The 24,720-nt window shown below is 34.3% G+C and overlaps 1 protein-coding gene across 4 annotated transcripts in view; it reads left to right on the plus strand.

The window, feature by feature from the left end:
* Positions 1-24,720, plus strand: part of ZNF638 (zinc finger protein 638) — a 69,949-nt gene that overhangs the window by 31,340 nt on the left and 13,889 nt on the right. For 3 of the 4 annotated variants that reach the window (XM_060117058.1, XM_060117056.1, XM_060117055.1), the window contains 11 exons: positions 7,608-7,658; positions 9,543-9,614; positions 10,401-10,487; positions 10,763-10,831; positions 11,210-11,250; positions 13,253-13,384; positions 15,284-15,412; positions 17,302-17,343; positions 17,847-17,981; positions 19,122-19,247; positions 23,610-23,647. In XM_060117058.1, coding sequence (XP_059973041.1) covers positions 7,608-7,658; positions 9,543-9,614; positions 10,401-10,487; positions 10,763-10,831; positions 11,210-11,250; positions 13,253-13,384; positions 15,284-15,412; positions 17,302-17,343; positions 17,847-17,981; positions 19,122-19,247; positions 23,610-23,647 — 922 coding nt within the window. The remainder of the gene's footprint in view (positions 1-7,607; positions 7,659-9,542; positions 9,615-10,400; positions 10,488-10,762; positions 10,832-11,209; positions 11,251-13,252; positions 13,385-15,283; positions 15,413-17,301; positions 17,344-17,846; positions 17,982-19,121; positions 19,248-23,609; positions 23,648-24,720) is intronic. The other variant, XM_060117057.1, reaches the window with a different exon arrangement.

Consider the following 24,720-nt stretch of genomic DNA (forward strand, 5'->3'; position numbering starts at 1 on the left):
TCATGTGTTATTTCTTTACACACAGGCAAATACTTCAGATCTTTATTATGAATCTAGCTAAATGAATTTTGCATACAATTTTAAACCCAGTTTATTATTTTTTTCTCAGTCCATTTAGGATTGGAAATGTCGAGAGAAAAAAGTTATTGTCAAAACATACACTCTTGAATCTAGTAAACAGTGTGATAGTGAAGGACAAGACAGAAAGGCTGAAATAAACAATATATTAGGAAACTTAAATTGTGTTTTGTATGTTATCTTTTCGAAAGGTAGGTAGTTTATGGATTTATATTCAGAATAGATAAAGAGTTTTTGGTACTAGAACTAATATTCAAGTGACTGGAAAATTGGATTGTGTAGAATATCTCAATTTTCCATAACGTTTAGTTGGATAGTGTCCTGAAGTTATTGGAAGTTAGTGCAGGTGACTATGAGTGGCTTCTGGAACGCAATAAATTTTTACTAAAGTTTTAAATGTGAACCTGTAAATGGATAATATTTAGAGGCAGAAGATTACTTCAGTTAGGGAGATGACATAAAAAAGGTAACAGAAAGGCCTTGAAGAGTAGTGCTGGGGTGTTTTTTAATTTGACCCCATTAACAGCATTTCTCAAAATGTGTTGCTTGAAAGACTTATTCATAGAACATGTTTTGGATCAGGTAAAGTTTAGGGTATGTATTATACCTTTTTTTTTTCCTTTAAAAAATAATCCACAAACACATTCACTTTATGAAATCCTGCAGGAAAGAAACCCGTTTAACTTTGTTTAACCCACTGTTTCCAAAGCTTGGATAAGTGCACCCCATTTTTTCTGTGTAAGACCTAGTAATAATTGGTACAAACTCTGGGAAATTTCCTTAGAGAATAAAGAACCACTAGTTGTTTAGGATTCTCATGTAGATTGGATACATGGAGTGATTGAAAAATCCTATTGAGAAAACATTTGGGATTCACTTTCAGGTAATTAGGACCTGATATTAAAAGGTTAATTAAAATGATCTGGGATGCTAAAATCTTAATTTTTATTATACAGAATTTTTTAGTGGATAAAATAAAAAAAAAATTAAAAAATTTCAAGGTTTCAGGCCGGATGGAGTTTTCTAGATGAATGTGGTAATGTTGATTATAATAAAATTTAGCTGTAGTGATTTCTTTGAACTGGGGGAGAACATTGCTAAATATCAGGTATCAAGGAATATCTATGGGAGATATCATTTAGTCAATCACATGGCATTGAAAGTGGGATACTTAGGAAAATTTTTTGTTAAGTGTAAGGTCTGAATTTTGGGACTGGCCCTAACATAATAAAAGTAATGCGTAGGGGGAGAAGTGCTTCAAGTTAAGTACTTCCTCCCTTCTAATATAAATGTAGAAAGAAAGAGAGGAGCCCAAGGCTGAGAAAGTGTCAGGTGAGAAAGATAAGATAGCTTTTTGAGATCAGCAATGTCAGATTAAAGAGGGATAGGAAGTCAGGGTAGTTTTAAAGAGAACTTTGGTGGGGGGCTTCCCAGGGGGCTTCCCTAGTAGCGCAGTGGTTGGGGATCCGCCTGCCGGTGCGGGGGACACGGGTTCAAGACCTGGTCCGGGAGGATCGCACATGCTGCGGAGCAGCTAGGCCTGTGCGCCACGGCTGCTGAGCCTGCGCTCTGGGGCCCGCAAGCCACAGCTGCTGAAGCCCGTGTGCTGTGGCTGCTGAGGCCCGTGTGCCTGGAGCCTGTGCTCTGCAGCGGGAGAGGCCGCCATGGTGAGGGGCCTGCGTCCCGCAGCGGGGAGTGGCCCCCACTCGCTGCAACTAGAGAGGGCCTGCGTGCACCAGCGAAGACCCAATGCAGCCAAAAATTAAATAAATGAATAAATAAATAAATTTATTTTTAAAAAAAGAACTTTGGTTATAAGCACAAATCTAAAAGGATGTAGGAAAGTACAGGGAGGGAGCAAAAGCCTAATTTTATCAGAAAGGGAAACTTTAGAACTTTTACCCAGTGCTAATTACTTACTGAGCACTCGGCTATATGCCCATAATTAGATACGTTTTATAAAGTGGTTAGGATACATCAGAGAGTTATTTCTAAGTAACTTATAGTTTAACTTGTGCCAGAAGACAGAAAACAAGGGAAAGAAACCTGTCATGGTTACACTATTTATAGTAGGCAATTTGTTATTTCACTTAATATTTCAGACCACCCTATGAGTATAGTTCATACTGTTCTCGTTTGATAGATGAGGAGACAGATTCAGAGAGGTTAAATGACTTACTCAAGATCACATGGAAGAGTTAGGATTCAAACCCAAAAACTGTATGCTTCCCAAGCTTTTCACCTATACTAAAGTACCTCTCTGAGAATGAAAACCTGGTTCTATATCTCCTTTGATTGCTCTTCTTTTATCTTCCCTTCATTGTTTCCCTAAATGTCTGTTCCTCTTCTCATGTCCTACTTTTCTTGCTGGTTGATTTCTTTCCTTTCCATATCTTTAAGGACCAATGACATCTCCCATACAGACATAAACCTCTTCTGCCCCCTCAAGTTTATGCCTCATTTTCTTATATTATCTAACAACACCACTAGTTATCCAGTGTAGGAATCTATTAGTAATCCTTTACCCTGTCTTGTCTTCTTTTTTGTCCCACCCAGTTCAAACTTAAATAACATCCTTCCTCTTTTCATCCAATAGGTGGCTGATTCAAATTAGTTCTCTCTTGAATATACCTCAAATTATCTCACCTTTACTCCATCACAGCTGTAAATGTTTTAGTTTAGACTCACATTTGAATTTTTGAAGATAGCCTCCCGACTGGCGATTTTTATTCTACTCTGCTCCGGTATTAACACCCTTGCCCTGAGGTCACTTTAAAGCAGATCTGATCATTCCACTCCTAGTGACCCACAGAGGAAAGCCCAAATTCTTCATAACGACCCCTTCCCCTTTGGCCCAGATGACTTTTTCAATCTCTTGTCACGCAACTGTATATTATGTTTAAGCTACTCAGAACAGTTTATTTTCCAGCTGTGGTATTTCATTTCTCGGGTCTTTATGCTATCCATTTGTGTGGAATCATTGTCTAAATTCCAGTTAACTTCCTTAGTAAGCACTTATGAAGTAGCTATTTAGTAGGTGCCAGGCCTTGTGCAAGGTATTGAAAATACAAAGTCAATTAAGACTCCTTTTGGAGGGTCGAGGTGGGGCAAATTCTAATTTATTTTTTAAGGCCCATCTCGGATGAAGCTTCTTTGTGATACCTTCCCTGACTCTTAGGCAGTTAAATGCTCCCAACTCCCTCCTAGAAATACTGTATTGTGTACATTAAATCACTTGGTATTAACAGGTTGTTAATAAGTCTGTCTCTTTCACTTGGCTGGGTAAGGGAATATTTGTAGTTTTATTTTTCTGTACCTTAATATCTAATGTGGTGTAAGGGTTAGTGAATAAATATTTGCTGGAGGAAGAGTATAGGGATACTCAAATTACATTTGTATTAGTGTCATAACTGAACCCATGGAAGGCAACTAGAGATTATCATACTAAGTGAAGTAAGTCAGAAATAGAAAAATAAATACCATATGATATCACTTAATTGGAGTCAAAAAATGACACAAATGAACCTATTTATGAAACAGAAACAGAATCACGGACATAGAGAATATGTGGTTGCCAAGGGGGAGGGGGGCAGGAGAGGGATGGATTGGGAGTTTGGGATTAGCAGATGCAAGCTGGTATACATAGAATGGATAAACAACAAGGTCCTACTGTATGGCACAGGAAACTGTATTCAGTATCCTGTGATAAACCATAATGGAAAAGAATATGAAAAAAAAGTATATATTTGTATAACTGAGTCACTTTGCTATATAGTGGTAATTAACACAACATTGTAAATCAGCTATACTTCAATAAAAAAAAATAACTGAACCCATGGAAAAACACATAGTGAACCAAAATTTTCTGATTAGTCATTCTTGATTTAATGATTTTTTCTTCTGTAAGATTTTATTGGTTTCCTTTTTTTTTTAAGTGCATGTCTTTTTCTTTTCAATTCCCAGGTGAAAATGACTTTTTTTGTTTAAGTCAGTTATTTCCCCAATAAAAGCACTCTGCCCAAATAGTTCCCACATGTGAGTTCCAGCAAACCTTAAAGGAAGTAATAACTCTAGTTCTGATTGCAACAATTCCATAGCATGCAGAGGAAAGGAAGACATTCTTTAAAAGGGAGTATGGAGGGAGGGGAAACAGGAAGGAAAAAACAGGTTAATACCAACATCGAATACTGACAAAGACACTGCACACTTAGCACAGTGGCTAAACTAAGAAAATAGTAATACCAAATGCTATTGAAGATGTAGAGAAACTTGTACATTGCTGGTGGGAATGTAAAATAGTATGGCCATTCTCGAAAAAAGTACTGTAGTTTTTTAACAAAGCTAAACATGTGCTCACCATAGGACCCAGCAGTTACACTCTTGGGCATTTATTTCAGGCAAGTGAATTACATTTCACACAAAACCTGTTCACATAAAACCAGTACACAAATACTTATAGCCTCTGTATTAATAGCCAAAAGCTGGGAACAACCCTAATGTCCTTCAGTAGGTGAATGGCTAAACAAACCGTGTTATGTCTGTAGCATGGAATACCTACCACTTAGCAATAAAAAGGAATGAATTATTGATACATGCAACAACTTGGATGGATTACAGAGGAATTGTGGTGATTTTAAAAACTAAATCTAAAAAAATTATGTATTGTAAGCTTCTATTTACATAACATTCCTGAAATGATAAAATTAAAGAGATAGAGAACAGATCAGTGGTTGTCAGGGATTCTGGGGGAGGAATGAGATGGTGCTTTCTATAATAGGTAGTAGGAAAGATCCTTGTGGTGGAACTCCTCTTTGTCTTGACTGATGGTCACCGTAATCTACACATATATGATAGAATTTCATAGAACTAAATATACATTACGCGCATGCAATCTGGGGAAATTGGAATGTTTGTAAATTACATCAATGTCAGTTCCCTGTTTATGATATAGTACTTAGTTATGCAAAATATTACCATTAGAGGAAACTCCGTGAAGGGTATATGGGATCTCTCCCTATTATTTCTTACAACTCCATGTGAATATACAGTAACCTCAAAATTAAAAGTTAGAGAAATGTTGTAAAATGCTGATAAAGCTATCATAGTAAATTAGAATTATAGAACAATTTCACTTCTGAATATTTGATGTAAAGTTTTTAAGTAAAATTTTAGTGTCTGGAAGTATATTAAATGAATAACATAGTATGCCCAAGATGGGGAGGGGGGTTATGTCAAAAGTATAAAGATGGTTCAAAATTAGGAAATCTGTCAGTTCCATTTACTATATTAAATAGAGGGAGATAAATGCTGAGAAATTCTTAAAGTAGGTGACTACTTCCTTAATATGATAGGGTGTTTGTGTATACGTACTTTATTTGTATACATAACAAATATGCATATATCAGGTCAAAAGCCAGCATATGCTTAAGTTAAACAGTAGAAGCATTCCCATTAAAGTTGGGACCAAAACAAAGGATACTCATCATCACTTCTGTGAGTTAAAATAAATATTGTTCTAAAACTAATAGCCATTAGCTGGTGCACTACTATAAGTCAAGAGGCATAAAAATTGGAACGTATGATAAAACATTATTGTTTGCAAATATATATGTATGATGGAAAACCCAATAGAATCTATTGAAATGCTATTAAATAATTAACCATCTTAGTTCTCTAAATTACTATAACATTTTAATTGCTTTATTACATAAAAAAGAACCATTCAGGGCTTCCCTGGTGGCGCAAGTGGTTGAGAGTCCGCCTGCCGATGCAGGGGACACGGGTTCGCGCCCCGGTCCGGGAAGATCCCACATGCCGCGGAGCGGCTGGGCCCGTGAGCCATGGCCGCTGAGCCTGCGCATCCGGAGCCTGTGCGCCGCAACGGGAGAGGCCACAACAGTGAGAAGCCCGCGTACCGCAAAAAAAAAAAAAAAGAACCATTCATACTAATATACTAATAAAATATTAATATACTAATAAAATATTCCATTTATAATAAAAAGGTAGAAGCTATGAAAAGAAAACTTTTAAAAACTAAGAGGCATAAAATAAGGCTTAAATGAGAAAACAGCTCATTTTTGGATAGAAAGCCTCTCACCATTATAATATGCCTTTTTTTCTTATATTAAAAGATAAATATTAGGCACCTAATACCAGTAAAGATTTTTTGAATCTATATAAGCTGATAATAAAGTTTATACATAGAATAGACAAGAAAATTCTGCAAAGGAAGAGTAATTAGGACAGACCAGCACTAACAGATATTAAAATATATTACAAAGTTAAAAGATTTATATAGTTTCATATAATTGCATAAATAGACAAAAGATCAGTAGGACAGAATAGATTCCATGAATACTCCCTCAAACATGGAATATCAGTAAATCATTATGGTAATATTTCACATTAGCAGGGAAAAGATCAATTATTCATTAAATTGACTATAGCCTCTTTGTTAAGTATATAGTTTATAGTATCAAAATAAATTACAGGGACTTCCCTGGTGGCGCAGTGGTTAAGAATCCGCCTGCCACTGCAGGGTACACGGGTTCGAGCCCTGCTCCGGGAAGATGCCACATTGCCGCAGAGCAGCTAAGCCCGTGTGCCACAACTGCTGAGCCTGCGCTCTGCGGCCCACATGCCACAACTACTGAAGCCCGCACGCTTAGAGCCTGTGCTCTGCAACAAAAGAAGCCACCGTAATGAGAAGCCTGCTCACCTCAATGAAGAGTAGCCCCCGCTCGCCACGACTAGAGAAAGCCCGCGCACAGCAACAAAGACCCAACGCAGCCAAATAAATAAATAAATAAACAAACAAATAAATTACAGCTGGATCAGAGATTTAACATGATACACAGACAGCAGTTAAAAGTATGGAAAGAAATTTGGAGGGTTTTTTGGTTTGTTTTTAATTTCAGAATGAGAAAGTCCTCCCCTATCAGGAAGACGTTGATTACACGAAAATATTTTTGTATAAGTATTTCTCATAACTTTTTAAAAAGTTGTTACCTATATGATACAGATTAATTTTAATGTATAAAGAACTCTAATAAGAAAATCCTCAAAACCCAAAAGATAAATTGGCAAATATTAAGAATAGACAGATCACGAAGAAATAGAGATAAATTTACACATATGAAAATTGACACAGCTTTCCTTAAAATATAAGAAACAAAGATTAAATCATACTAGTTTCTAGCTCAGATTGGAGTGATTAATAACTTCTTTTACATACTGTGTTTGTGTGGAAATGGGAAGCCCCACTCTTGTATACTATTGATGGCAATATTAATTGGTACAGCCTTTCTGGAGGACAATTTCATGTTTGTTAAAATTTAAATCTATCCCTTTGTCTCAGCAAGTCCATGGCTAAGAATTTGCCTATAGTTATAGTTCCATGGGCATACAAAGATGAGTATAAGGATGTTTCTTGCAGTGTTTTTACCAAAATTATGCTAAGTTAACTCTTTCCTAAATCTAAGTGATGTTTTTTGTAATGTGTTACTGATATATTTTTCTTGTTATTTTAGCCAAACCTGGACAAACCAAGACATCTGCAGCCAAAGTAAATAAATCTTCAGGTATGTTTTCTATATTAGGATCCTAGACATGTTAACTTTAAATTATTTAAGCAGTTTTTATCAGTAGTCTTGAATCTCATGTGATACAGTGTGTGCTGAGTATATACCAATCTGTGAAATTTGTAGTCATCTAGAAGTTTTGAGAAAGCAGGTTTAGTAGATAATGCTCTTTCCTTGCAGTGATTATCAAAATAAAATAATTTAACTGGCAAACTGTTTCTCATGATGAATATTGACGATATTTCCGTCTTTCTCTTTTATTGAGGTCTTCTCTGTTTACTTTCTTTTATAAGCAAACTAATAACAAATTATGTTCTCTTTGCATTTTTTATGGGCTATAGTGGATTTTAAAGTAATTATTAATTTTTTTCTCCTTCCACTAGCATTATCCCCATTTCTGTTTTTCTTCCCATTTCTGCTAAATGCTGGTTAATTCAGAGTCATCTTTTTAAGAGGGTAGAGATCAATGTATTAAATTGTCTTTATAATGGTAGGAAGGAAAGGAAGCGGTCTTGAACCACTGTTGGTGGCAGATCCATAATTATCATATAGTAGTTTCTTAGAAACAGTGACCTGAGGGAGTCAGTTGTGGCTAGAAAACATGTTTTGAAGATGCACTTATTTAGCAAACAGTTTGATACTACTTTAATAGTAAGTTTATAGGAGTCATTGGTGGAAATCTGGGGGAGTGGGTGCTAAAACCAGTAGCTTCCCCCTTGAGTGTTGGAAATTAATTCTGGATATTTCTTCCTTAAGTTCTGGTACCCAACTAGAAGTAGTAAAGTGAATTGACTTGTGGTAGTAACATAGGATAGTGAGAGAAACACCTTAAGAGCTCAGTGGGGCTAAGGTTACTGCAGTGTGACAAAACTTGGGAATGACTAAGAAATGACTGGTTGAGTGACAATCTATAAAGATTGGTATTTCTCTTTTTGAGCAAAAATTAAGGTCTGTCTTTGGATATAAAGTGTGGATTTGTAAACTATTCTGATTAAATTTTGCAGATGTCAGTAATTCTTTTTGTTTGTTTAATAACTTCAAAAGCATGCTCATATTCTCACAGAATGTCCTGTTAGGTAGTTAAGGCAGTTACCACCCTGGTTTATAAATGGGGAAACGTGCACAGAAATCAGTAAATTCCCCCAGACTTCACACCTTGACTTGGAATTCAACTTGAATTCACTGACTTGTGATCCTGGGCTTTTTCCTTATACTACCTTGCTCGTTGGGCATCCTAATTTTCAGAGCTAAAGCTCCTGTTGCTCTCTGAATGAAAAGGTTTTTGACTCTGGTAATCTTTTTAGTGACACTTAGATGATCACAGTCTTTATAAACAACATCATTTTGGAATATAAGCAACAGTAATACACATATGTACAAAGAAGGGTCAGACAGTTTAAATAATCCTGTTCAGATAGGGCCCATTAGGAATGAGTCAAAATAGTCTTTATGTAGCCTGACCATGATGTAGGTATTCTTAAGTGCTTTTTAATCAACTGGGAGCCAAGGAAGCATGAGCTGGGAGGTCCTCAATATAACTGCTTTTGGAGCCATTAAAGGCATCATGGGATTGTGTTTATATCCTTGAGGTTAGTAATTTTGCTTCTAATTACTAAGTTGATTCACACATTTAGAGATCTGTGTAACTTAGCTGAATGCTGTTTTTAAGTACCCCAAAGGGGAGGTGAATTCTTATTTCAATGATATTTTTCTTCCTAAAGAAATTATCATTTCTAATTTAGCAAATGACCTATGTCCCTAAAGATGATAGCATTTTATTTTGAATAAAATATAGTTTGTTACTCTTATATTCTTTGTGAGGTTCTTTGGGAATTGTTGATACTAGTTAAATAAATCAGTTTTGACTAAGCTTTTGTGATTTAGGGAAATCAGCGGGTTCTGTAAAATCTGTGGTAACAGTAGCTGCTAAAGGTAATAAAGCTTCAATCAAAACAGGTAAGACTGTTGGAAAAGAGAGGTTATATTAAGTTTATTCTTGATTCTGCATTAAAGAATGTAATAAATATGATATCAAAAGCAAGTTTTAATTTGTAGTATGTAATAACATCTTGAAAAGTTTAGTAAATAATTCTTTGATATTTAGAACCTGACACACATAGGACTTTTGTTTTTTGATGCTTTGGTCTTTGACAGTATCTGCCATTGCAATTACATTTTTGTTTAGGAAACATTTCTGACAGCCGTATAATCATAGGTTGCTCTGCCACTTCCCCCCCGTTTAATCTTTTTTTTAGAGCTGTCACTTCATATTACCTTCCCCAGCTTGTAAATTTCCTCTGATACTTGTTACTTTAAAGATTTTCTTGCCATGTTACAAGGATGTATCCTCCATAAAGAAATGGAACACTACATTGTAACATGTTGAAAATAACATGAACCGTTTATTTATATATTTTTCCAGTTGACTAATGTAATTTTAAAGAATCTTTGTGGAAGTTATAAAATAATGATTTTTGTGTGTGTGATTATGATGTGCTTTTGCCACATGAGGATTTAATAATTTGTGAATCATTAATAGCCCTCAACAAAAGTTGTATCTCAGTTTAAATTTGCTTTTAATCTTATTGGTAAACAGATACTGAAAATAAATGGAAATAAATATGTGGAGAAGATCTGCTTTTATAATAAAGTTGAACTACTTATTTACTAATATATTAGTATGAAACATGCTAAATGACTGAATAGACCCTTAGAATAATGGTTCAACTCTACTTTTAAAAGCAAAATCTAGTGGAAAGAAGTCTCTAGAAGTCAAAAAGGCTGGAATTGTCAGAAACAAAGACGCCGGTAAACCTGTGATTGTACCAGGTAAGCTTGAAATGCTGTCATGCAGTGCTTTCTTTTCATTAAATCCTATTGGTATACATTCTAGGTATATTTTGAAAACGTTGCTTAAAAATCTTCAAAAGGATTATTTGGTGTTTCAAAGGAAAACATGTATTAGCTTTGGCTTAAATCAGGTCAGCCTAAGGAGACTTGAAGTGAAGTAACAAAATAAACTGGCTTAAGTTCCTGTTTAGATTCATTAGTTTAATTATATTAGTGTGTTTTTCTAGACTATTAAAGCAGACTATTTCATGCAGAAAACTCTGAAATAAAGACGAGTGTGGAAGTCAAAGCCACTGAAAATGGTGCTAAAGAAACTATTTCAGGTAGGTCAATAGAAATTTTATTTTGTTCTCTTATGTTTAAAGATAGAAAATTAAATTTTAGGAAAATAATTTTGTGTCTCATATATATATATATTTTTTCAATACCAGACTCATACCTAAGTGAAATTAAGAATATTATGATTCAGATCTTCACCTTGTCTCTTGATTAGTCTGAAATTTTGCTCTCAGAAAGAATAAAACAATGTATTATTGAAAAGCCAGTGTTACTTATGTAGCTATATCCTACTTAAATTCTCTAGTCTTTTGCCCACTATATACATTTTCATGTAGCTACTGTTTAATCCATTGTGGAATAAAGTGGGATCTTGATAAATAAAGTATATCTGCATGAATTCTTATTTTATTTTGTATCTTAAGAAGCTGCTTTGGAGGCCACAGAAAATGAACCAGTTAACAAGGTCAGCTTTTATATTTTACTTATTTTTTTAAAGCTTAAGAAATTTTGACACAATGTATTTTTCTTACTATAAACCTAGGTAAAAAATACACAGATTTGGTATGGTGAAAAATCCTGGTCATTGGAGACTTTTAAAATATGGTTTGAGTTAAAAAAAATCTTGAGTTACAAAAATTTAGGTGCAGATTATCAATAAATGTACATGTTATTGAGGATTACCTTTCACTGAGAAGAAAATGATAGGCCAGTTGGGTTTTTGAATAGATAACAGGTTGTCAAATTAGAACCGATGGAATTTTGTGAAATTTCTTCTTTCTTAGAAGCAGATTGGAGATATGTTAGTATTTAGATATGTTAGTATTTAGAATACCATTTATTTTTTGTGTTTTTAGAGGAGCAAGTGGGGTTTGTGGTTCTATTTGAAGGGCATAAAGTTCACTTTGTTGTTTTCATGTGCTTATATCTGTTATTATGAATATATTAAGATTTCATTAATTTAGACTTTACTGGTTAAGATATTGAGATCCTTCAGGTGCTCATGATAAGTTTATTTTAGACTGATTGCTCCATTCTTCGAGTAGTAACTAAGTAAGTAGTATGTGTTAACTTACTGTTTTGTTTTAAGAAGAATATTGTAAAACACCAGTAGGGTATCTTAGATTTACTTACTGCACTTTAGAAGGAATCTTTTTTTTTTTTTTTTTGCGGTACGCGGGCCTCTCACTGTTGTGGCCTCTCCCGTTGCGGAGCACAGGCTCTGGACATGCAGGCTCAGCGGCCGTGACTCACGGCCCCAGCCGCTCCGCGGCATGTGGGATCCTCCCGGACCAGGGCATGAACCCGCGTCCCCTGCATCGGCAGGCGGACTCTCAAACACTGCGCCACCAGGGAAGCTCCCAGGAATCTTTTATATTATATATATATATATATATATATATATATATATATATATTATATAAACTTATTCATCTTATTTATTATTTTATTTTTGGCCGCGTTGGGTCTTCGTTGTTGCACGCGGGCTTTCTTTAGCTGTGGTGAGCGGGGGCTACTCTTTGTCGCAGTGTGCGGGCTTCTCATTGCGGTGGCTTCTCTTGTTGCAGAGCACGGGCTCTAGGCACGCAGGCTTCAGTAGTTGTGGCACACAACCTCAGTAGTTGTGGCGTGCAGGCTCAGTAGTTGTGGCACACGGGCTTAGTTGCTCCGTGGCATATGGGATCTTCCCGGACCAGGGCTCGAACCCATGTACCCTGCATTGGCAGGCGGATTCTTAACCATTGTGCCACCAGTGAAGCCCAGGAATCATTTTTGAACATAATTTACTTGCTAGTTAAAAATCATTCTCAACTAGCTTATGAAAATTATAATTTCCCACCTTCCCCCATCAAAAGAAGTCACAAGTTGCTAAATTTATGCCTTTGGGGATTTCGCCAACATCCAGTAAAGGAAAAATTGGCATTTATGAGAGTGATCTTGAAGAATAAAATAGATCTGAGAGAAGAGAAGGCAGAAATGAAAGTATTTACTTTGTAGTGGGGATTGGGTTATGGGGTAAGGATCCTAAGAGACTAGGTAAGCTTTTTTATATTGCCAACAAAGGATTATTTTACTCAGTAAGATAAAAGAGTATGCACCGATTTGGAGCATGGGGATCTTAGCATCACAAGGCATAGGAATGGCAACAGTACACGAAAGGAAACACCTGTAGTCAGAGACAGGCAAACCTGTGTTTTTAAATTTATTTTTAAGCAGTGGTTGCAGAAGAGAACTGAAGACCTTGACTAGATGACAGATGGTATGACTGAATTATTCTGTGTACTTGAAGAGTGGAAAAGTGCATTTTGTTTTGTTTTTAATTTGTGGTTTAGACCAGCCTTCTGAATTAATCAGATTTAGTATTAAATACAATTTAAATACTAACATAACATATGATCTGCAGTGTAAATTTAAGTAAATATAACGGCAGTTAAGTTTTAATGTCAATTCTTAAATTGGTTTTGAAGGAAACAGAAGAAATGTGTGTGGTACTTATTTCTGATTTGCCTAATAAAGGATATTCTATTGAAGAAGTTTACAACCTAGTAAAACCATTTGGTGGTTTAAAGGATATTTTGATTTTATCATCTCATAAAAAGGTAAGAGTTGAAAATAGTTGTGAATTCATGTTGTCTGCAAGCACATTTTGAAAAACATTAACTTCACAAAACTAGGACAAAAGGGTTTAAGAGCAGCACCTCAGAATAAGCTGTCTCAAGTTAAGGCATTTTTAAAATATAAAACACAGATAATCCTTTATTTTAAAAATATATTATTCTAATCAGATGTAGTTTTACGATAGGAAGGATGGATTTCCCCATTGAAGTTTTGCTCAAACGTTTAGTTTAACAGAAAATACTTTACATCTGTAATATGTTAATACAAAGTTTTTTTTAACAACTTATAAAATTTTGTTGAGCACTCTTTACTAGTATTTGTTTGGTTTTTTTTTTACCAGTTATACTCAAATGGGAAATAACCATTTTCAGACTCAGACTAGTGAAGTCATCAGCATTTAGAGCAACCTAGATTTATGTGTATGTCTTCAGTTTTCTATAATGAGTATATATTGCTTTTGTAATTTAAAAACAAAACAAAATACTGTTAATAATGAACAACTTGTGGAAGGTATTTTATAGGAAGTGAATTTCAGGGAAGTTTAAATAACGGAAACAACACCATTAGAGTGGTGGGAAGTAGTGTTCTTACTATAGGAAGGAGTTAATGATCACTAGAGATTTTTGAGAGTCAAGCAAGTGTGCTTAAGAAAACAAAGTAGGAGGGGAGAGTAAGTGTAAGTAGTCACATGCAGTTTTACCTTATGTTAAAAGTAGATTATTTGAATGGTTGCACAACTCTATAAATGTATTAAAAGCCATTAAATTGTACACTTAAACAGGTGAACTTTATGATATGTAAACTGTATTTCAGTAAAGCTGTTTTCTAAAAAGCACATTATTTGTAATGTTTAGAGATGGACAAGAATAAGAAAGAATACATTTTTTAATGTAAGAATTTTATGTGATGATACATTAAAATAGGGGGAAATTGTGGGAACCTGGGAATGAATAATTCAGGTTCATACTTTGCATCATATACCAAAGTGGATGTGTATGTAGATAAATATAGAATCCAAATACAGAAAATCTAGATTATTTATGCCCAGTTTTGGTTAGAGTTGAGTAGAATTATTTGGAGATTTAATTTAATTTAATTATTTGGAGATTTAATATTTTTCTAGATGTTATATGGAAAAATATCAGATTCAGTCATATAAACATTTTAAACATTTGTGAAACCAAAATTAACATAAAGCAAAATGGAAATAAAAAATTTTAAATATTTATGTAAAATGAGAAACACGGTTCATATAAACATGCTGTAAAATATTAAAAGTTTAATAAATAAATTGGCAAATGACATAAAGAGAATTTATTTTAAAAAATTACAACTATAAATAAAAATATGGACTATTTCCACCTCATTAACGATTAGGCATATGGAAGAATGTTCAATCTCTTTACTTACCCAGGTATGAAAATTAAAACCAAAATGTATGGAGTTACAATTTTACACTTAGGAAAACAACAAAATAAAAAATAACTTGGTAACCATTACATGTTTCTTTGATTCTTTCATTCCTCATATTTCTCATATTTTGTCAATCATTAAATTTATTTACTCAGTAAATGTTCATTAAATGTTTGCTACATGCTAGATACTGCTCTAGGTACTAAGGGTATAGTGATGAATAAGATAAATAAGATTTCCCTAGTGTCATTTACTACAGTGTCCCTTCTTATTTCTCTTTAGTATTGCCTATGAGTTCAGTCTTTCATTATTTCTTGGTTATGGTAGTAATGTTCTAAGGAATGCTTTTTTTATCTTAAAAACATTTACTAAGTTATTCAATTCATTTGACTCTTAAATATTAAATTTTTTTAAGAAAAAGTAACTTAAGATTTATTTTTTCATTCTTGTAATTTGTATTTTAAAAGGCATTTATAGAAATAAATAGAAAATCTGCAGATTCTATGGTAAAATTTTATACCTGCTTCCCAATATCACTGGATGGGAATCAACTCTCAATAAGTATGGCTCCTGACAACATGAATTTAAAAGACGAGGTAAATAATAGACTTACCATCATATTTACTAGAATATTACTAAATTTTTAAATCATATTTATTATAGTCCATTATGTTTTCTAGTTTTCTTCTTTGGGTCACATATTTTCTCTCAAACACTGAGAAAGCATCTTCTTATTTCTCCATAGTTGCCCATCTCATTGTTTGAGAGTTACCTCCATATTGAGGGAATCCAATCCCTCATGTATGTTGGAATGGAAAAAAAAAGTTGAAAACCGTAGTCTGTAAAGAACCCTATTCTTATCTCACTGCCATTATCTGTCATCCAAACTGGAATTCCAGAGGTTACCTTTATCATTTTTTCCTCTCATTTCTCATAACCAGCTGGTCACTAGGTCTGGTCTGTTTTAACTCCTGCATATTTCTGGAATTTGTTCCCTCTTCATCCCATTCACCATTGCTTCACCTCTTTAAAACGCCGGCTAAAATAGTTATTCTTTATATCCTCTACCTTCAGTCTTATCTCCCTCAAAACCTTTTTCCCAAAGTCATGAGACTGGCGTACAATTCAAATCTCTTTAAATTCAACTGATTTAGAAACCCTTCATTGTTTCTGTGTGGCCTACAAACATTTACTGCTAAGAGGCATGAAACAGAGATACTAGAATCTCTAGAGGAAGGTGGAAATGCATGTATTTTTTAAAATTAATACTTATTGGAGTATAGTTGCTTTACAATATTATGTTAGTTTCTGCTGTACAGCAAAGTGAATTAGGTATACGTATACATATATCCACTCTTTTTAAGATTTCCTTCCCATTTAAGTCACCACAAATCATTGAGTAGAGTTCACTGTGCTATACAGTAGGTTCTCATTAGTTATCTGTTTTATACATAGTAGTGTGTATATGTCAATCCCAGTCTCCCAGTTCGTCCCACCCCCCCCACCCCTGCTTGGTAACTATGTTCTCTACCTCTGTGACTCTGTTCCTGCTTTGCAAATAAGTTGATCTGTACAATTTTTCTAGATTCCACATATAAGTGATATTATACGATATTTGTTTTTCTCTTTTTGACTTTCACTCTGTATAACAATCTTAGGTCATCCTCATCTCTGCAAATGTCACTATTTCGTTCCTTTTTATGGCTGAGTAATATTTCATTGTATACATATACCACATCTTCTTTATCCATTCCTCTGTCGATGGACAATTTAGGTTGCTTCCATTTCCTGGCTATTGTACATAGTGCTGCAATGAACATTGAAAATGCATGTATTTTGTAAAAGCCTTCCATTGAGAATCATTCTAACGTGATGTAATTGCTGAGGTGGTTTTATATATATCAGTAGTGTCGAAGAGAAAAAAAAATTGAAGAACCATAGTCTCATAAGATAAAGTTCCTTTTCTATACACTTAAGCCTTTTATCAGCTAGCTTCTCCCAGCTTTGACATCCCTGTCTTGTGCCAGTCTTGGCCTCTTTATATAATTCAGCAGCACCAAATCACTACACACTTAATACCCTGTGATATTTTTTTTTACTAGCCTACATCTCTGTTCTTCCTCATCCCCTATTTTGCTTAGCTGACTTTTTGTTGCATAATTTGAATTCTCTTTCTGCTAAATTAAATCTCTTATTCCTTGTATATGAATTTGAGTGTCTTCCCCTAAATGGTACCACCTTATTAGTCTTTAATGTACTTAGGGGATTAGGAAGAATTAAAGTCTGTGGGTAGGGTGGGACTTAGATAACTTGTTTTAGAAAGAGGGAAGGATTTTTGGAAGGAACAGAAATTTTGCTTACTCATTTTATGAAATAGTTCTTAATGCGTATTCATATAGATTATTATATCAGTAAATCTTGACTAATGAAATATACAAATAAGAAAGAGCTTACACCTTCAATCTTCCTCTGTTTGCCTTTCTAGGAAGCTCTATTTACAACCTTGATTAGAGAAAATGACCCAGAGGTGAGTTTTGCATTTAAGTGCTTTTGTACACTTGTTTAGTTGATAGAAACATTGGTTGTTTTATTGTTCACCTGTCAAGAATTAAAGAAAATCTTAGCACTAGTTTTAAAATATTGAGGTGATGGAGATGTCAGATGAGTCTTCTCTTGGTAAAAATAAGAAATAGAGGGTAAAGGAGTCCTAATGTGCAATAGTTTTTAGATTCTCGAGCCATATTAACTGACTTGGGTAAATATTCGGTATATTAAGTGTTTCGGGTATGTATTATGTTGATAGAAGAAAGATTATACTTCCTTCTTTAGTATATTGTTTCACTGATATTCACATATAGTACTAAGACCTCACTATCTTTACCCATATGGTCATTTTCTTACTCTTGGGAGAGGACATCACCTGACGTCTGAAAAATAAATTGTTAATCTGTGTTTTACACTTTGATACTTTAGCTGTTTTTCTCTTTTTCTATGCTGTCTCTTAAAAAACAAAAACAAAAAAAACTACAGGCAAATGTAGATAAAATTTATGATCGATTTGTACATCTTGATAACTTACCAGAAGATGGACTTCAGTGTGTACTTTGTGTTGGACTTCAGTTTGGAAAAGTGGATCACCACGTATACATGAGTAATAAAAACAAGGTAACAAGGTCCCTTCTATTTTCACTGTATGTTCTGTAGAGAATATATAATTGAACCCTATATTCTTATGGTCTGTAACTTTTAATTCAGCTTCTGAACTGAAGCACCTATAAACATTCAGCCTCTTAGCAGAATTATGATATACCATCATATTTTCTCCTGGGCTGTGGCAGGAAGGAGGAAGAACTCTTAGTTTGAAGGGGAAATAAAAACTTGCACAAGGGAGAAAGGTAATACGTGCAGAGATCATTATCTTTTGGGGAAGTGCAGACTTTCGTTCATCTAGCCTTAACTACCTCTGTGACCTTAGCTAAGTTGGTTTACACTTTTAGTTCTTATTTATAAAATGAAAGGGTGTCAACCAGGTATTTCTAAAGTCCCTTTACGTTTTCTGTGCCCTCTGTCTTCTCTATTTAATTCAGACGTGTCCATAAAAATTAGATTTTGGTCAACCATGTATTACCTAGAAAGGTAGAAAGGGTTTAATAGCAAAGTTGACAGTATTTGCTTCATAAAAAATACGTAATTGACCAAGTAGTAGATACTAATTTCTTTGACATGTTTAAGAAATTTCTTTAACCATGTTTAAGTGTCAGTTCAGTGGCATTTAAGTATATTCACGTTGTTGTGCAGCCATCACCACTATCCATCTCCAGAACTTTTTCATTTTCACAAACTAAAACTCCCTGTCCATTGAACAACAACTCTCCATCCCCCCTTTTCCTAGCCCCTGGCAACCACCATTCTACAATTTAAATTTCTGTCTCTGAATTTAACTACTTTAGGTACCTCATATAAGTGGAATCATACAATTTTTGTCCTTTTGTGTCTGGCTTATTTCACTTAGCATGTGTTGCAGCATATGTCAGAATTTTCCTTCTTGAGGCTGAATAATATTCCATTGTATGCATGTACCACATGTGTTTATCTACTCGTCTGTTGATCGACACTTGGGTTGCTTCCACCTTTTGACTGTGTGAATAATACTGGTATGAATATGGGTGTAGAAATACTTGTTCCAGTTCTGGCTTTCAATTCTTTTAGGTATATACTAAAAAATGAAATTGCCGGATCTTATGGTAATTCTACTTTTAATTTTTTTAGGAACTAGTAATTAATACTTTTCTGTCTTTTCCAAAGGCAATTCTTCAGTTAGATAGTCCTGAATCTGCTCAGTCAATGTACAGCTTTCTGAAACAAAATCCACAGAGCATAGGTAACCATGTATTGGTCTGCACATTATCTCCAAAGATAGACTCATCAGAGGTAAGATTATTTTGTATCAACTTTTGTGCTTTTAGAAAATGAGGAAAGCATAAAGGTCATTCTCCCAAAGCTAGAAGATACACTCTGAAGCTGATTCGAGAATTATTCTTGGACAGTAGTCAAAATCATTCAGAGTTTAGATACTGTTTCTTTTTAAATTTTATTTTGCAATCATTATTCCAATTTTCATGGTTTATGGAACAGTATAAATTTGTATAAATGAGAATAAATTGAGGTAATTTTAGAAAATGTAGCATATTCATTCTGATGCTTACTATGGACATATGTGCAGAGTGATGCCATATACATAGCATGATTATCTCCAGAATGCAGTCTACATTGAGTCCATTTTGACTTCCTCCTGATAGAAGTTTGTTTTTTTCTTTTACTTGTTTAAATTATTATACTCTCTTCTTTTATAAGAAAGAAGATTTTACAGGTTCTTGGCTTGCACAGTAATACTCTTTGAAAACTATGAATAGTTTACCTTTGAAAGAATTAAATTGAAACTCAGATGTTTTCTCTTTCTAATAGTTGCATTGTATCTCAATAGCAAGAGGTAAATAGGGCCTTATATTTGGTATCTACAGGTTTTTGTTAATCTGCCAAACTCTTGTGCTAGCTCAAGAAAGAAAATTCCACCATCTAAATCCAAATTAAATAGAGCACCTATAAGTAAATGAATGCATCATGATACTGATTTAAGTGCAATTTTTTTAAAAAAAATTAATTAATTTATTTATTTTTGGCTGCATTGGGTCTTCGTTGCTGCGTGCAGGCTTTCTCTAGTTGCAGCAAGCGGGGGCTACTCTTCATTGTGGTATGCAGGCTTCTCATTGTGGTGGCTTCTCTTGTTGTGGAGCACAGGCTCTAGGCACACAGGCTTCAGTAGTTGTGGCACACGGGCTCTGTAGTTGTGGCTCGCAGGCTCTAGAGCACAGGCTCAGTAGTTGTGATGCACAGGCTTAGTTGCTCTGTGGCATGTGGGATCTTCCCAGACCAGGGCTCGAACCCGTGTCCCCTGCATTGGCAGGCGGATTCGTAACCGCTGGGCCACCAGGGAAGTCCTTAAGCACAAATTTGTGTGGCTTGTTTAACCTGATTTCAGGACAAAAGTTTTTTAAGTTTTTAACTTTTTTTTTTTCTCAACAGAGCATTGTATTTTTAAAACTTTGTGTTGTGGTATGTTTCAAGTTACTGCTTTCAACTATGTTCAGAATTACAGTAAACACAGACTACACAGAAATTTTTCTTCCAGAATTGTGGTCCCAAATTCTTAGACTTAAAGAAAATGAAACAAGTGGAAATTATATGAAACTTCTGCCTAAAATTAATGCTTTATTTCCCACATCCTAACTCAACCTCATTCTTACAGCTTATTAAATTGAAGAGCACATTTAACTTATTGTAAAAGACTTATTAGCTCAACCACTGATAAGCTAGCCTTGTAATCTTGAGCATGTCACATAGTGTCCATTATATCCATTTAACAAATCATAAATTGGATCAGGTGGACTAATTTCAAGGTGTTGTAATAGTCTATATGAGAGGTAATGAAAACCTAAGCTAGACTATGAGGTGGAAATAAATCCCGCCCCCAGATTTTTTTAATAACAGTTTTTAATTTACCATGTTTAAATGAGTTAATTAGTATCCTATGTTACCCTGTGTTCAATATTCTCCCCCCATTTTTGTTACCTGTAATGTTACTTCCACATGTAATCCATTACAACCTTTAATTCTATAACTATAGTTACCTTGCATACAGAGTATGAAGGCTTAATTCTAAGTACTGAAACCCAGTACCTGCATTTTTGATATCTTGATTATGAAATATTTACTGCAGAATTTAGTAATGAGAGTAGTTCTATAAAGAAAGAAATACATGTAATTTGCACACTTGGAAGTGACTCTCTTATACTCCCAGTCTTTTCTCAAAATGATGTTGTGTTTTTGTTCAGTATTTGGGTTATGGCTTTCCTGTACAGTTTAGGGGTTGTTTTTTGTTGTTGAAAGGAAAAAGGAAGACTGTCTTCATGTTACTCGAGTCACATAACTCAGTTACTATTTGTTGAATAGAATATGTTCTCTTCTTAGAGCTATCCTTCTGACACCCTGTTCTAAATTTATGGCCATTTGCTTTGTAAAGCATCTATATACCTTCGATTTTCTTTTTATTGCTCTTCTGAGTTATTTCTGTTATTTCTTGGACTCTGTATCTCCTACTCTCTTGGATTACTTTCTGTTTGCCAGAATATATTGTCAATTAATTTTCCCAGAAAGTATGTATGGCCAGTAAACTTTCTAAATCCCTGCATATTTGGAAATGACTTTATTTTTCTCTTACATGTTTCATTGATGGTGTGTCCAGGTGGAGAATTCTGTGCTCAGATTGTTCTTGCTTTTATTGTTTTGTTTTTCTTAACCAGTGTTGTTAAGGAGAAGGCTGATTCCAATCCTACCTCTATGTAATTTTTTTTCCTCTTTGAAACTTTTTAGCATTTATTCCTAATTCATTTAGCAAATAGTTATCTAATTCCTTCTCTATGCCAGCACTGTTTTAGATTTTGGAATACATTGGTAAACAGGGGAGATAATGGCTCAATCTTCAAGGAGCTTATTTTATATATATATATATATATATATATATATATATATACACACATACACACACACACACACACACACACACACACGTATATATACACATAGTGTGAGGTGGTAAAAAGTGCTATGAAGTGCCGTGGAGAAAAATCAAGAAAAAATGATAGAGTGTGCTGGATGGTGGGCTGTGCAGGGGGATATGTGTATTTTAGAGTGGTCAGGCCCTTCTGAGAAAGAGTTATTTGAGAGACCTGAAAGAAAGAAGTAAGAGAGCGAACTCTACTGACATATCAAAGAGAAGAGGGTTTTTAGAGAGAACAAGAGCCTAGGCCTTAAGGGACATATTTGGTGAATCGGGAATTCCAAGGAGGATCAGTATGGCTAGTGCAGTGAGCAAGATTTTTACTTGGTTTGGGACTTATTTTCTGTATCCCGCTTAGATCGTTCATTGAATTTATGAAATCTAAAAATTAGTGTGTTCCTTCACCTGAGGAAAATTTTCCTCTTATGTCTTCGAATATTTCTTCTCTTCAAATTTTAATGTTCTGTCTTTCTGGAAGTAGCACCTGTACTGATACTATGGATGCTATATCCTATTGAATTTTTTTTTAGAAAAATTTTTTAGAGAGTATTCTTTAGAGTTGTTTTTAAAGCAGTTCTCTGAAATATCTTCAGTCAGTTTTGTATGCTTAATTTGTTCTCTCTTGTGCATTTGTTTTTCTTTTCTATTAATTTATGAATAACGAAGCAAGTTAGCTAATACAGGTATCTGGTATAGATTTTCTCTACTATCATATAGGTTGGTTTTGGTTTTGGTTTTGGTTTCCGTTTCCTCTAACAAGTTTCTCCCATGAATGAGAAGACGGCTTGTAAGCACTGTGGATGGGACTTATCAACTGCCATCTTTAATTTTCTTTATATACCATTACAATGTAGACTGGATACCTTACCAGATACCCTAGTAAAGAAGGCCTTTACTCTGGGACTCCAACACCCACACCGGGAACCTCTTTAGAAATATTATTCAGTTTCTATACAATATAATTCTCGGCTTTTAATCTGAGAAAATCTAGAGAAAGATAATTCTCAACTCAGCACACAATTCCCCACAGAAAAAGCCTTCAGCTAGTATATGTAAGTTCTAAAAGGCAGATATTTTTGCTGTTTTGTTCAGTGATGTATCCTAAGTGCCTGGATCAGTGCTTGGTACATAAGCACTGAATTTTAATTCCTCCTTTCATTTTGGGCCCCAGGACATTGCTTTCTTGGTGGTTCCGATACATGTTTAAAAGGATTATTGTTAAATTTTGTCCAGCACTTCTATGTGTTTTGAGTAGAAAGCTTTCTAAGTCAACTAGTCTCTCATAAATAGAAGTCTTTTAAAATAATAATTGCACAAAAATATGTTGATATTTCAGGTTGATTGTTTTTATTCTTAGCAAAAGGTGGTATTTCCAGGCTTTTAAAGTTAAATTTTTCTTATTTATTATAAACATTATGGAAACTTATTTTTCTCATTAATTTCTGTGTGTCATTTATTCTGTATAATCTTATTTAGAGATCTTTATCTGAAAATGGGGAAAAAGTTCTAGAACCTGATGGTTATGTGGACACTGAAAACTATCTGTTTTGATATATTTTTAAGGTATGGGGGTTTTTTTTAGCTTAGATTTTAAGAACTGAAAACACTGCATTGATGAGTTAAATATTTTAAATCCAGTAGAATAGCCTCTAATAAAATGTGGAATTATATTACAGGCTGAAGCTGAGAAAAACCCAGAACTAGGGAAAAAAAGGTATGTTGCTTTAAGTTTGCTAACAGTTTTTATAGTACGTAGTTAATTACTGAATATTATTTCTGTATTTTATGGTAATTGTTCACTAGTAACAAAAAGTTTGTATCTTTTATGAGTGTTATGAGGGTGTTTTTTGTTTTGGGGTTTTTGGAGGGCTCTGTTTGACCTAAGGGCTTTTTTTGTTACTATTTTTGGTCCCTTTCAGATATTTACTGATTTTTTTTTTTAGGAGAAGTGAATGTGTACACACAGTTTGAATTAAATATATAAATTTGCCTTCTTTATGAAATGTTTTGCTAAGACTCTTGAACAGCTCAACTCTGTCATCAGTATTATATTCTTGTTAGATTTTTCTATTCCAAAATAGTTAGGCACAGTAGTAAATTTTAAGTTTGTATAATTCTTTTAAATTTTCATTGAGTTTTTAAAACCAGAAAGATAATATTTAGTGTGTATTTTGGTATAAAACAAAATACTATGTACGCTGCTTTATATTTTCAGAGGTTGAAAGGTTGTTCTTCAGAGTCTATACAAACTGGAAACTCACAGCTTTTTTTGACCACATATAGTATATCCTCTTCGTAGTGACTTCCTCATCCTGATGAATACCACACTCATCACACCCTTGTCCCACCAATGAATTTACTGCTCTTCATTGGGAATCACTGATAGAGAATTCTTTCTCTCTTTCATACTAAGTGATTTACCCTTATTTCTTAGTCAGTGTAGTAAGAGCTTATCAGTTTGAAAGAGGAGTTTGAGTGTTTAAATATGGAAAGTTTATTTTATTTGATACACTGCCTAATTATAAGATGCCTGAAAAACAGGATGTCTTATAGATTTTTCTTCTCAGTAATTAATTTTTATAAAATGAGACTTTTAAATGATAAAGATGATTATGAGTACATTAAAATGTATTGGCAACTTTAAGCAATAGGTTGGCTATACGTATCCACACAGACTTTTTTAAGTTGCACATCAGCATACCAATTATATTTACATGCCTAAGAAGTAATAACCAACAGCAAGCAGTGTTTGCTACAAAAGCCCGCAAAGGGCTGAATAAGTAACAA

This window comes from Mesoplodon densirostris, chromosome 14 (assembly GCF_025265405.1).
Source record: "Mesoplodon densirostris isolate mMesDen1 chromosome 14, mMesDen1 primary haplotype, whole genome shotgun sequence".
Lineage (NCBI taxonomy): Eukaryota > Metazoa > Chordata > Mammalia > Artiodactyla > Ziphiidae > Mesoplodon > Mesoplodon densirostris.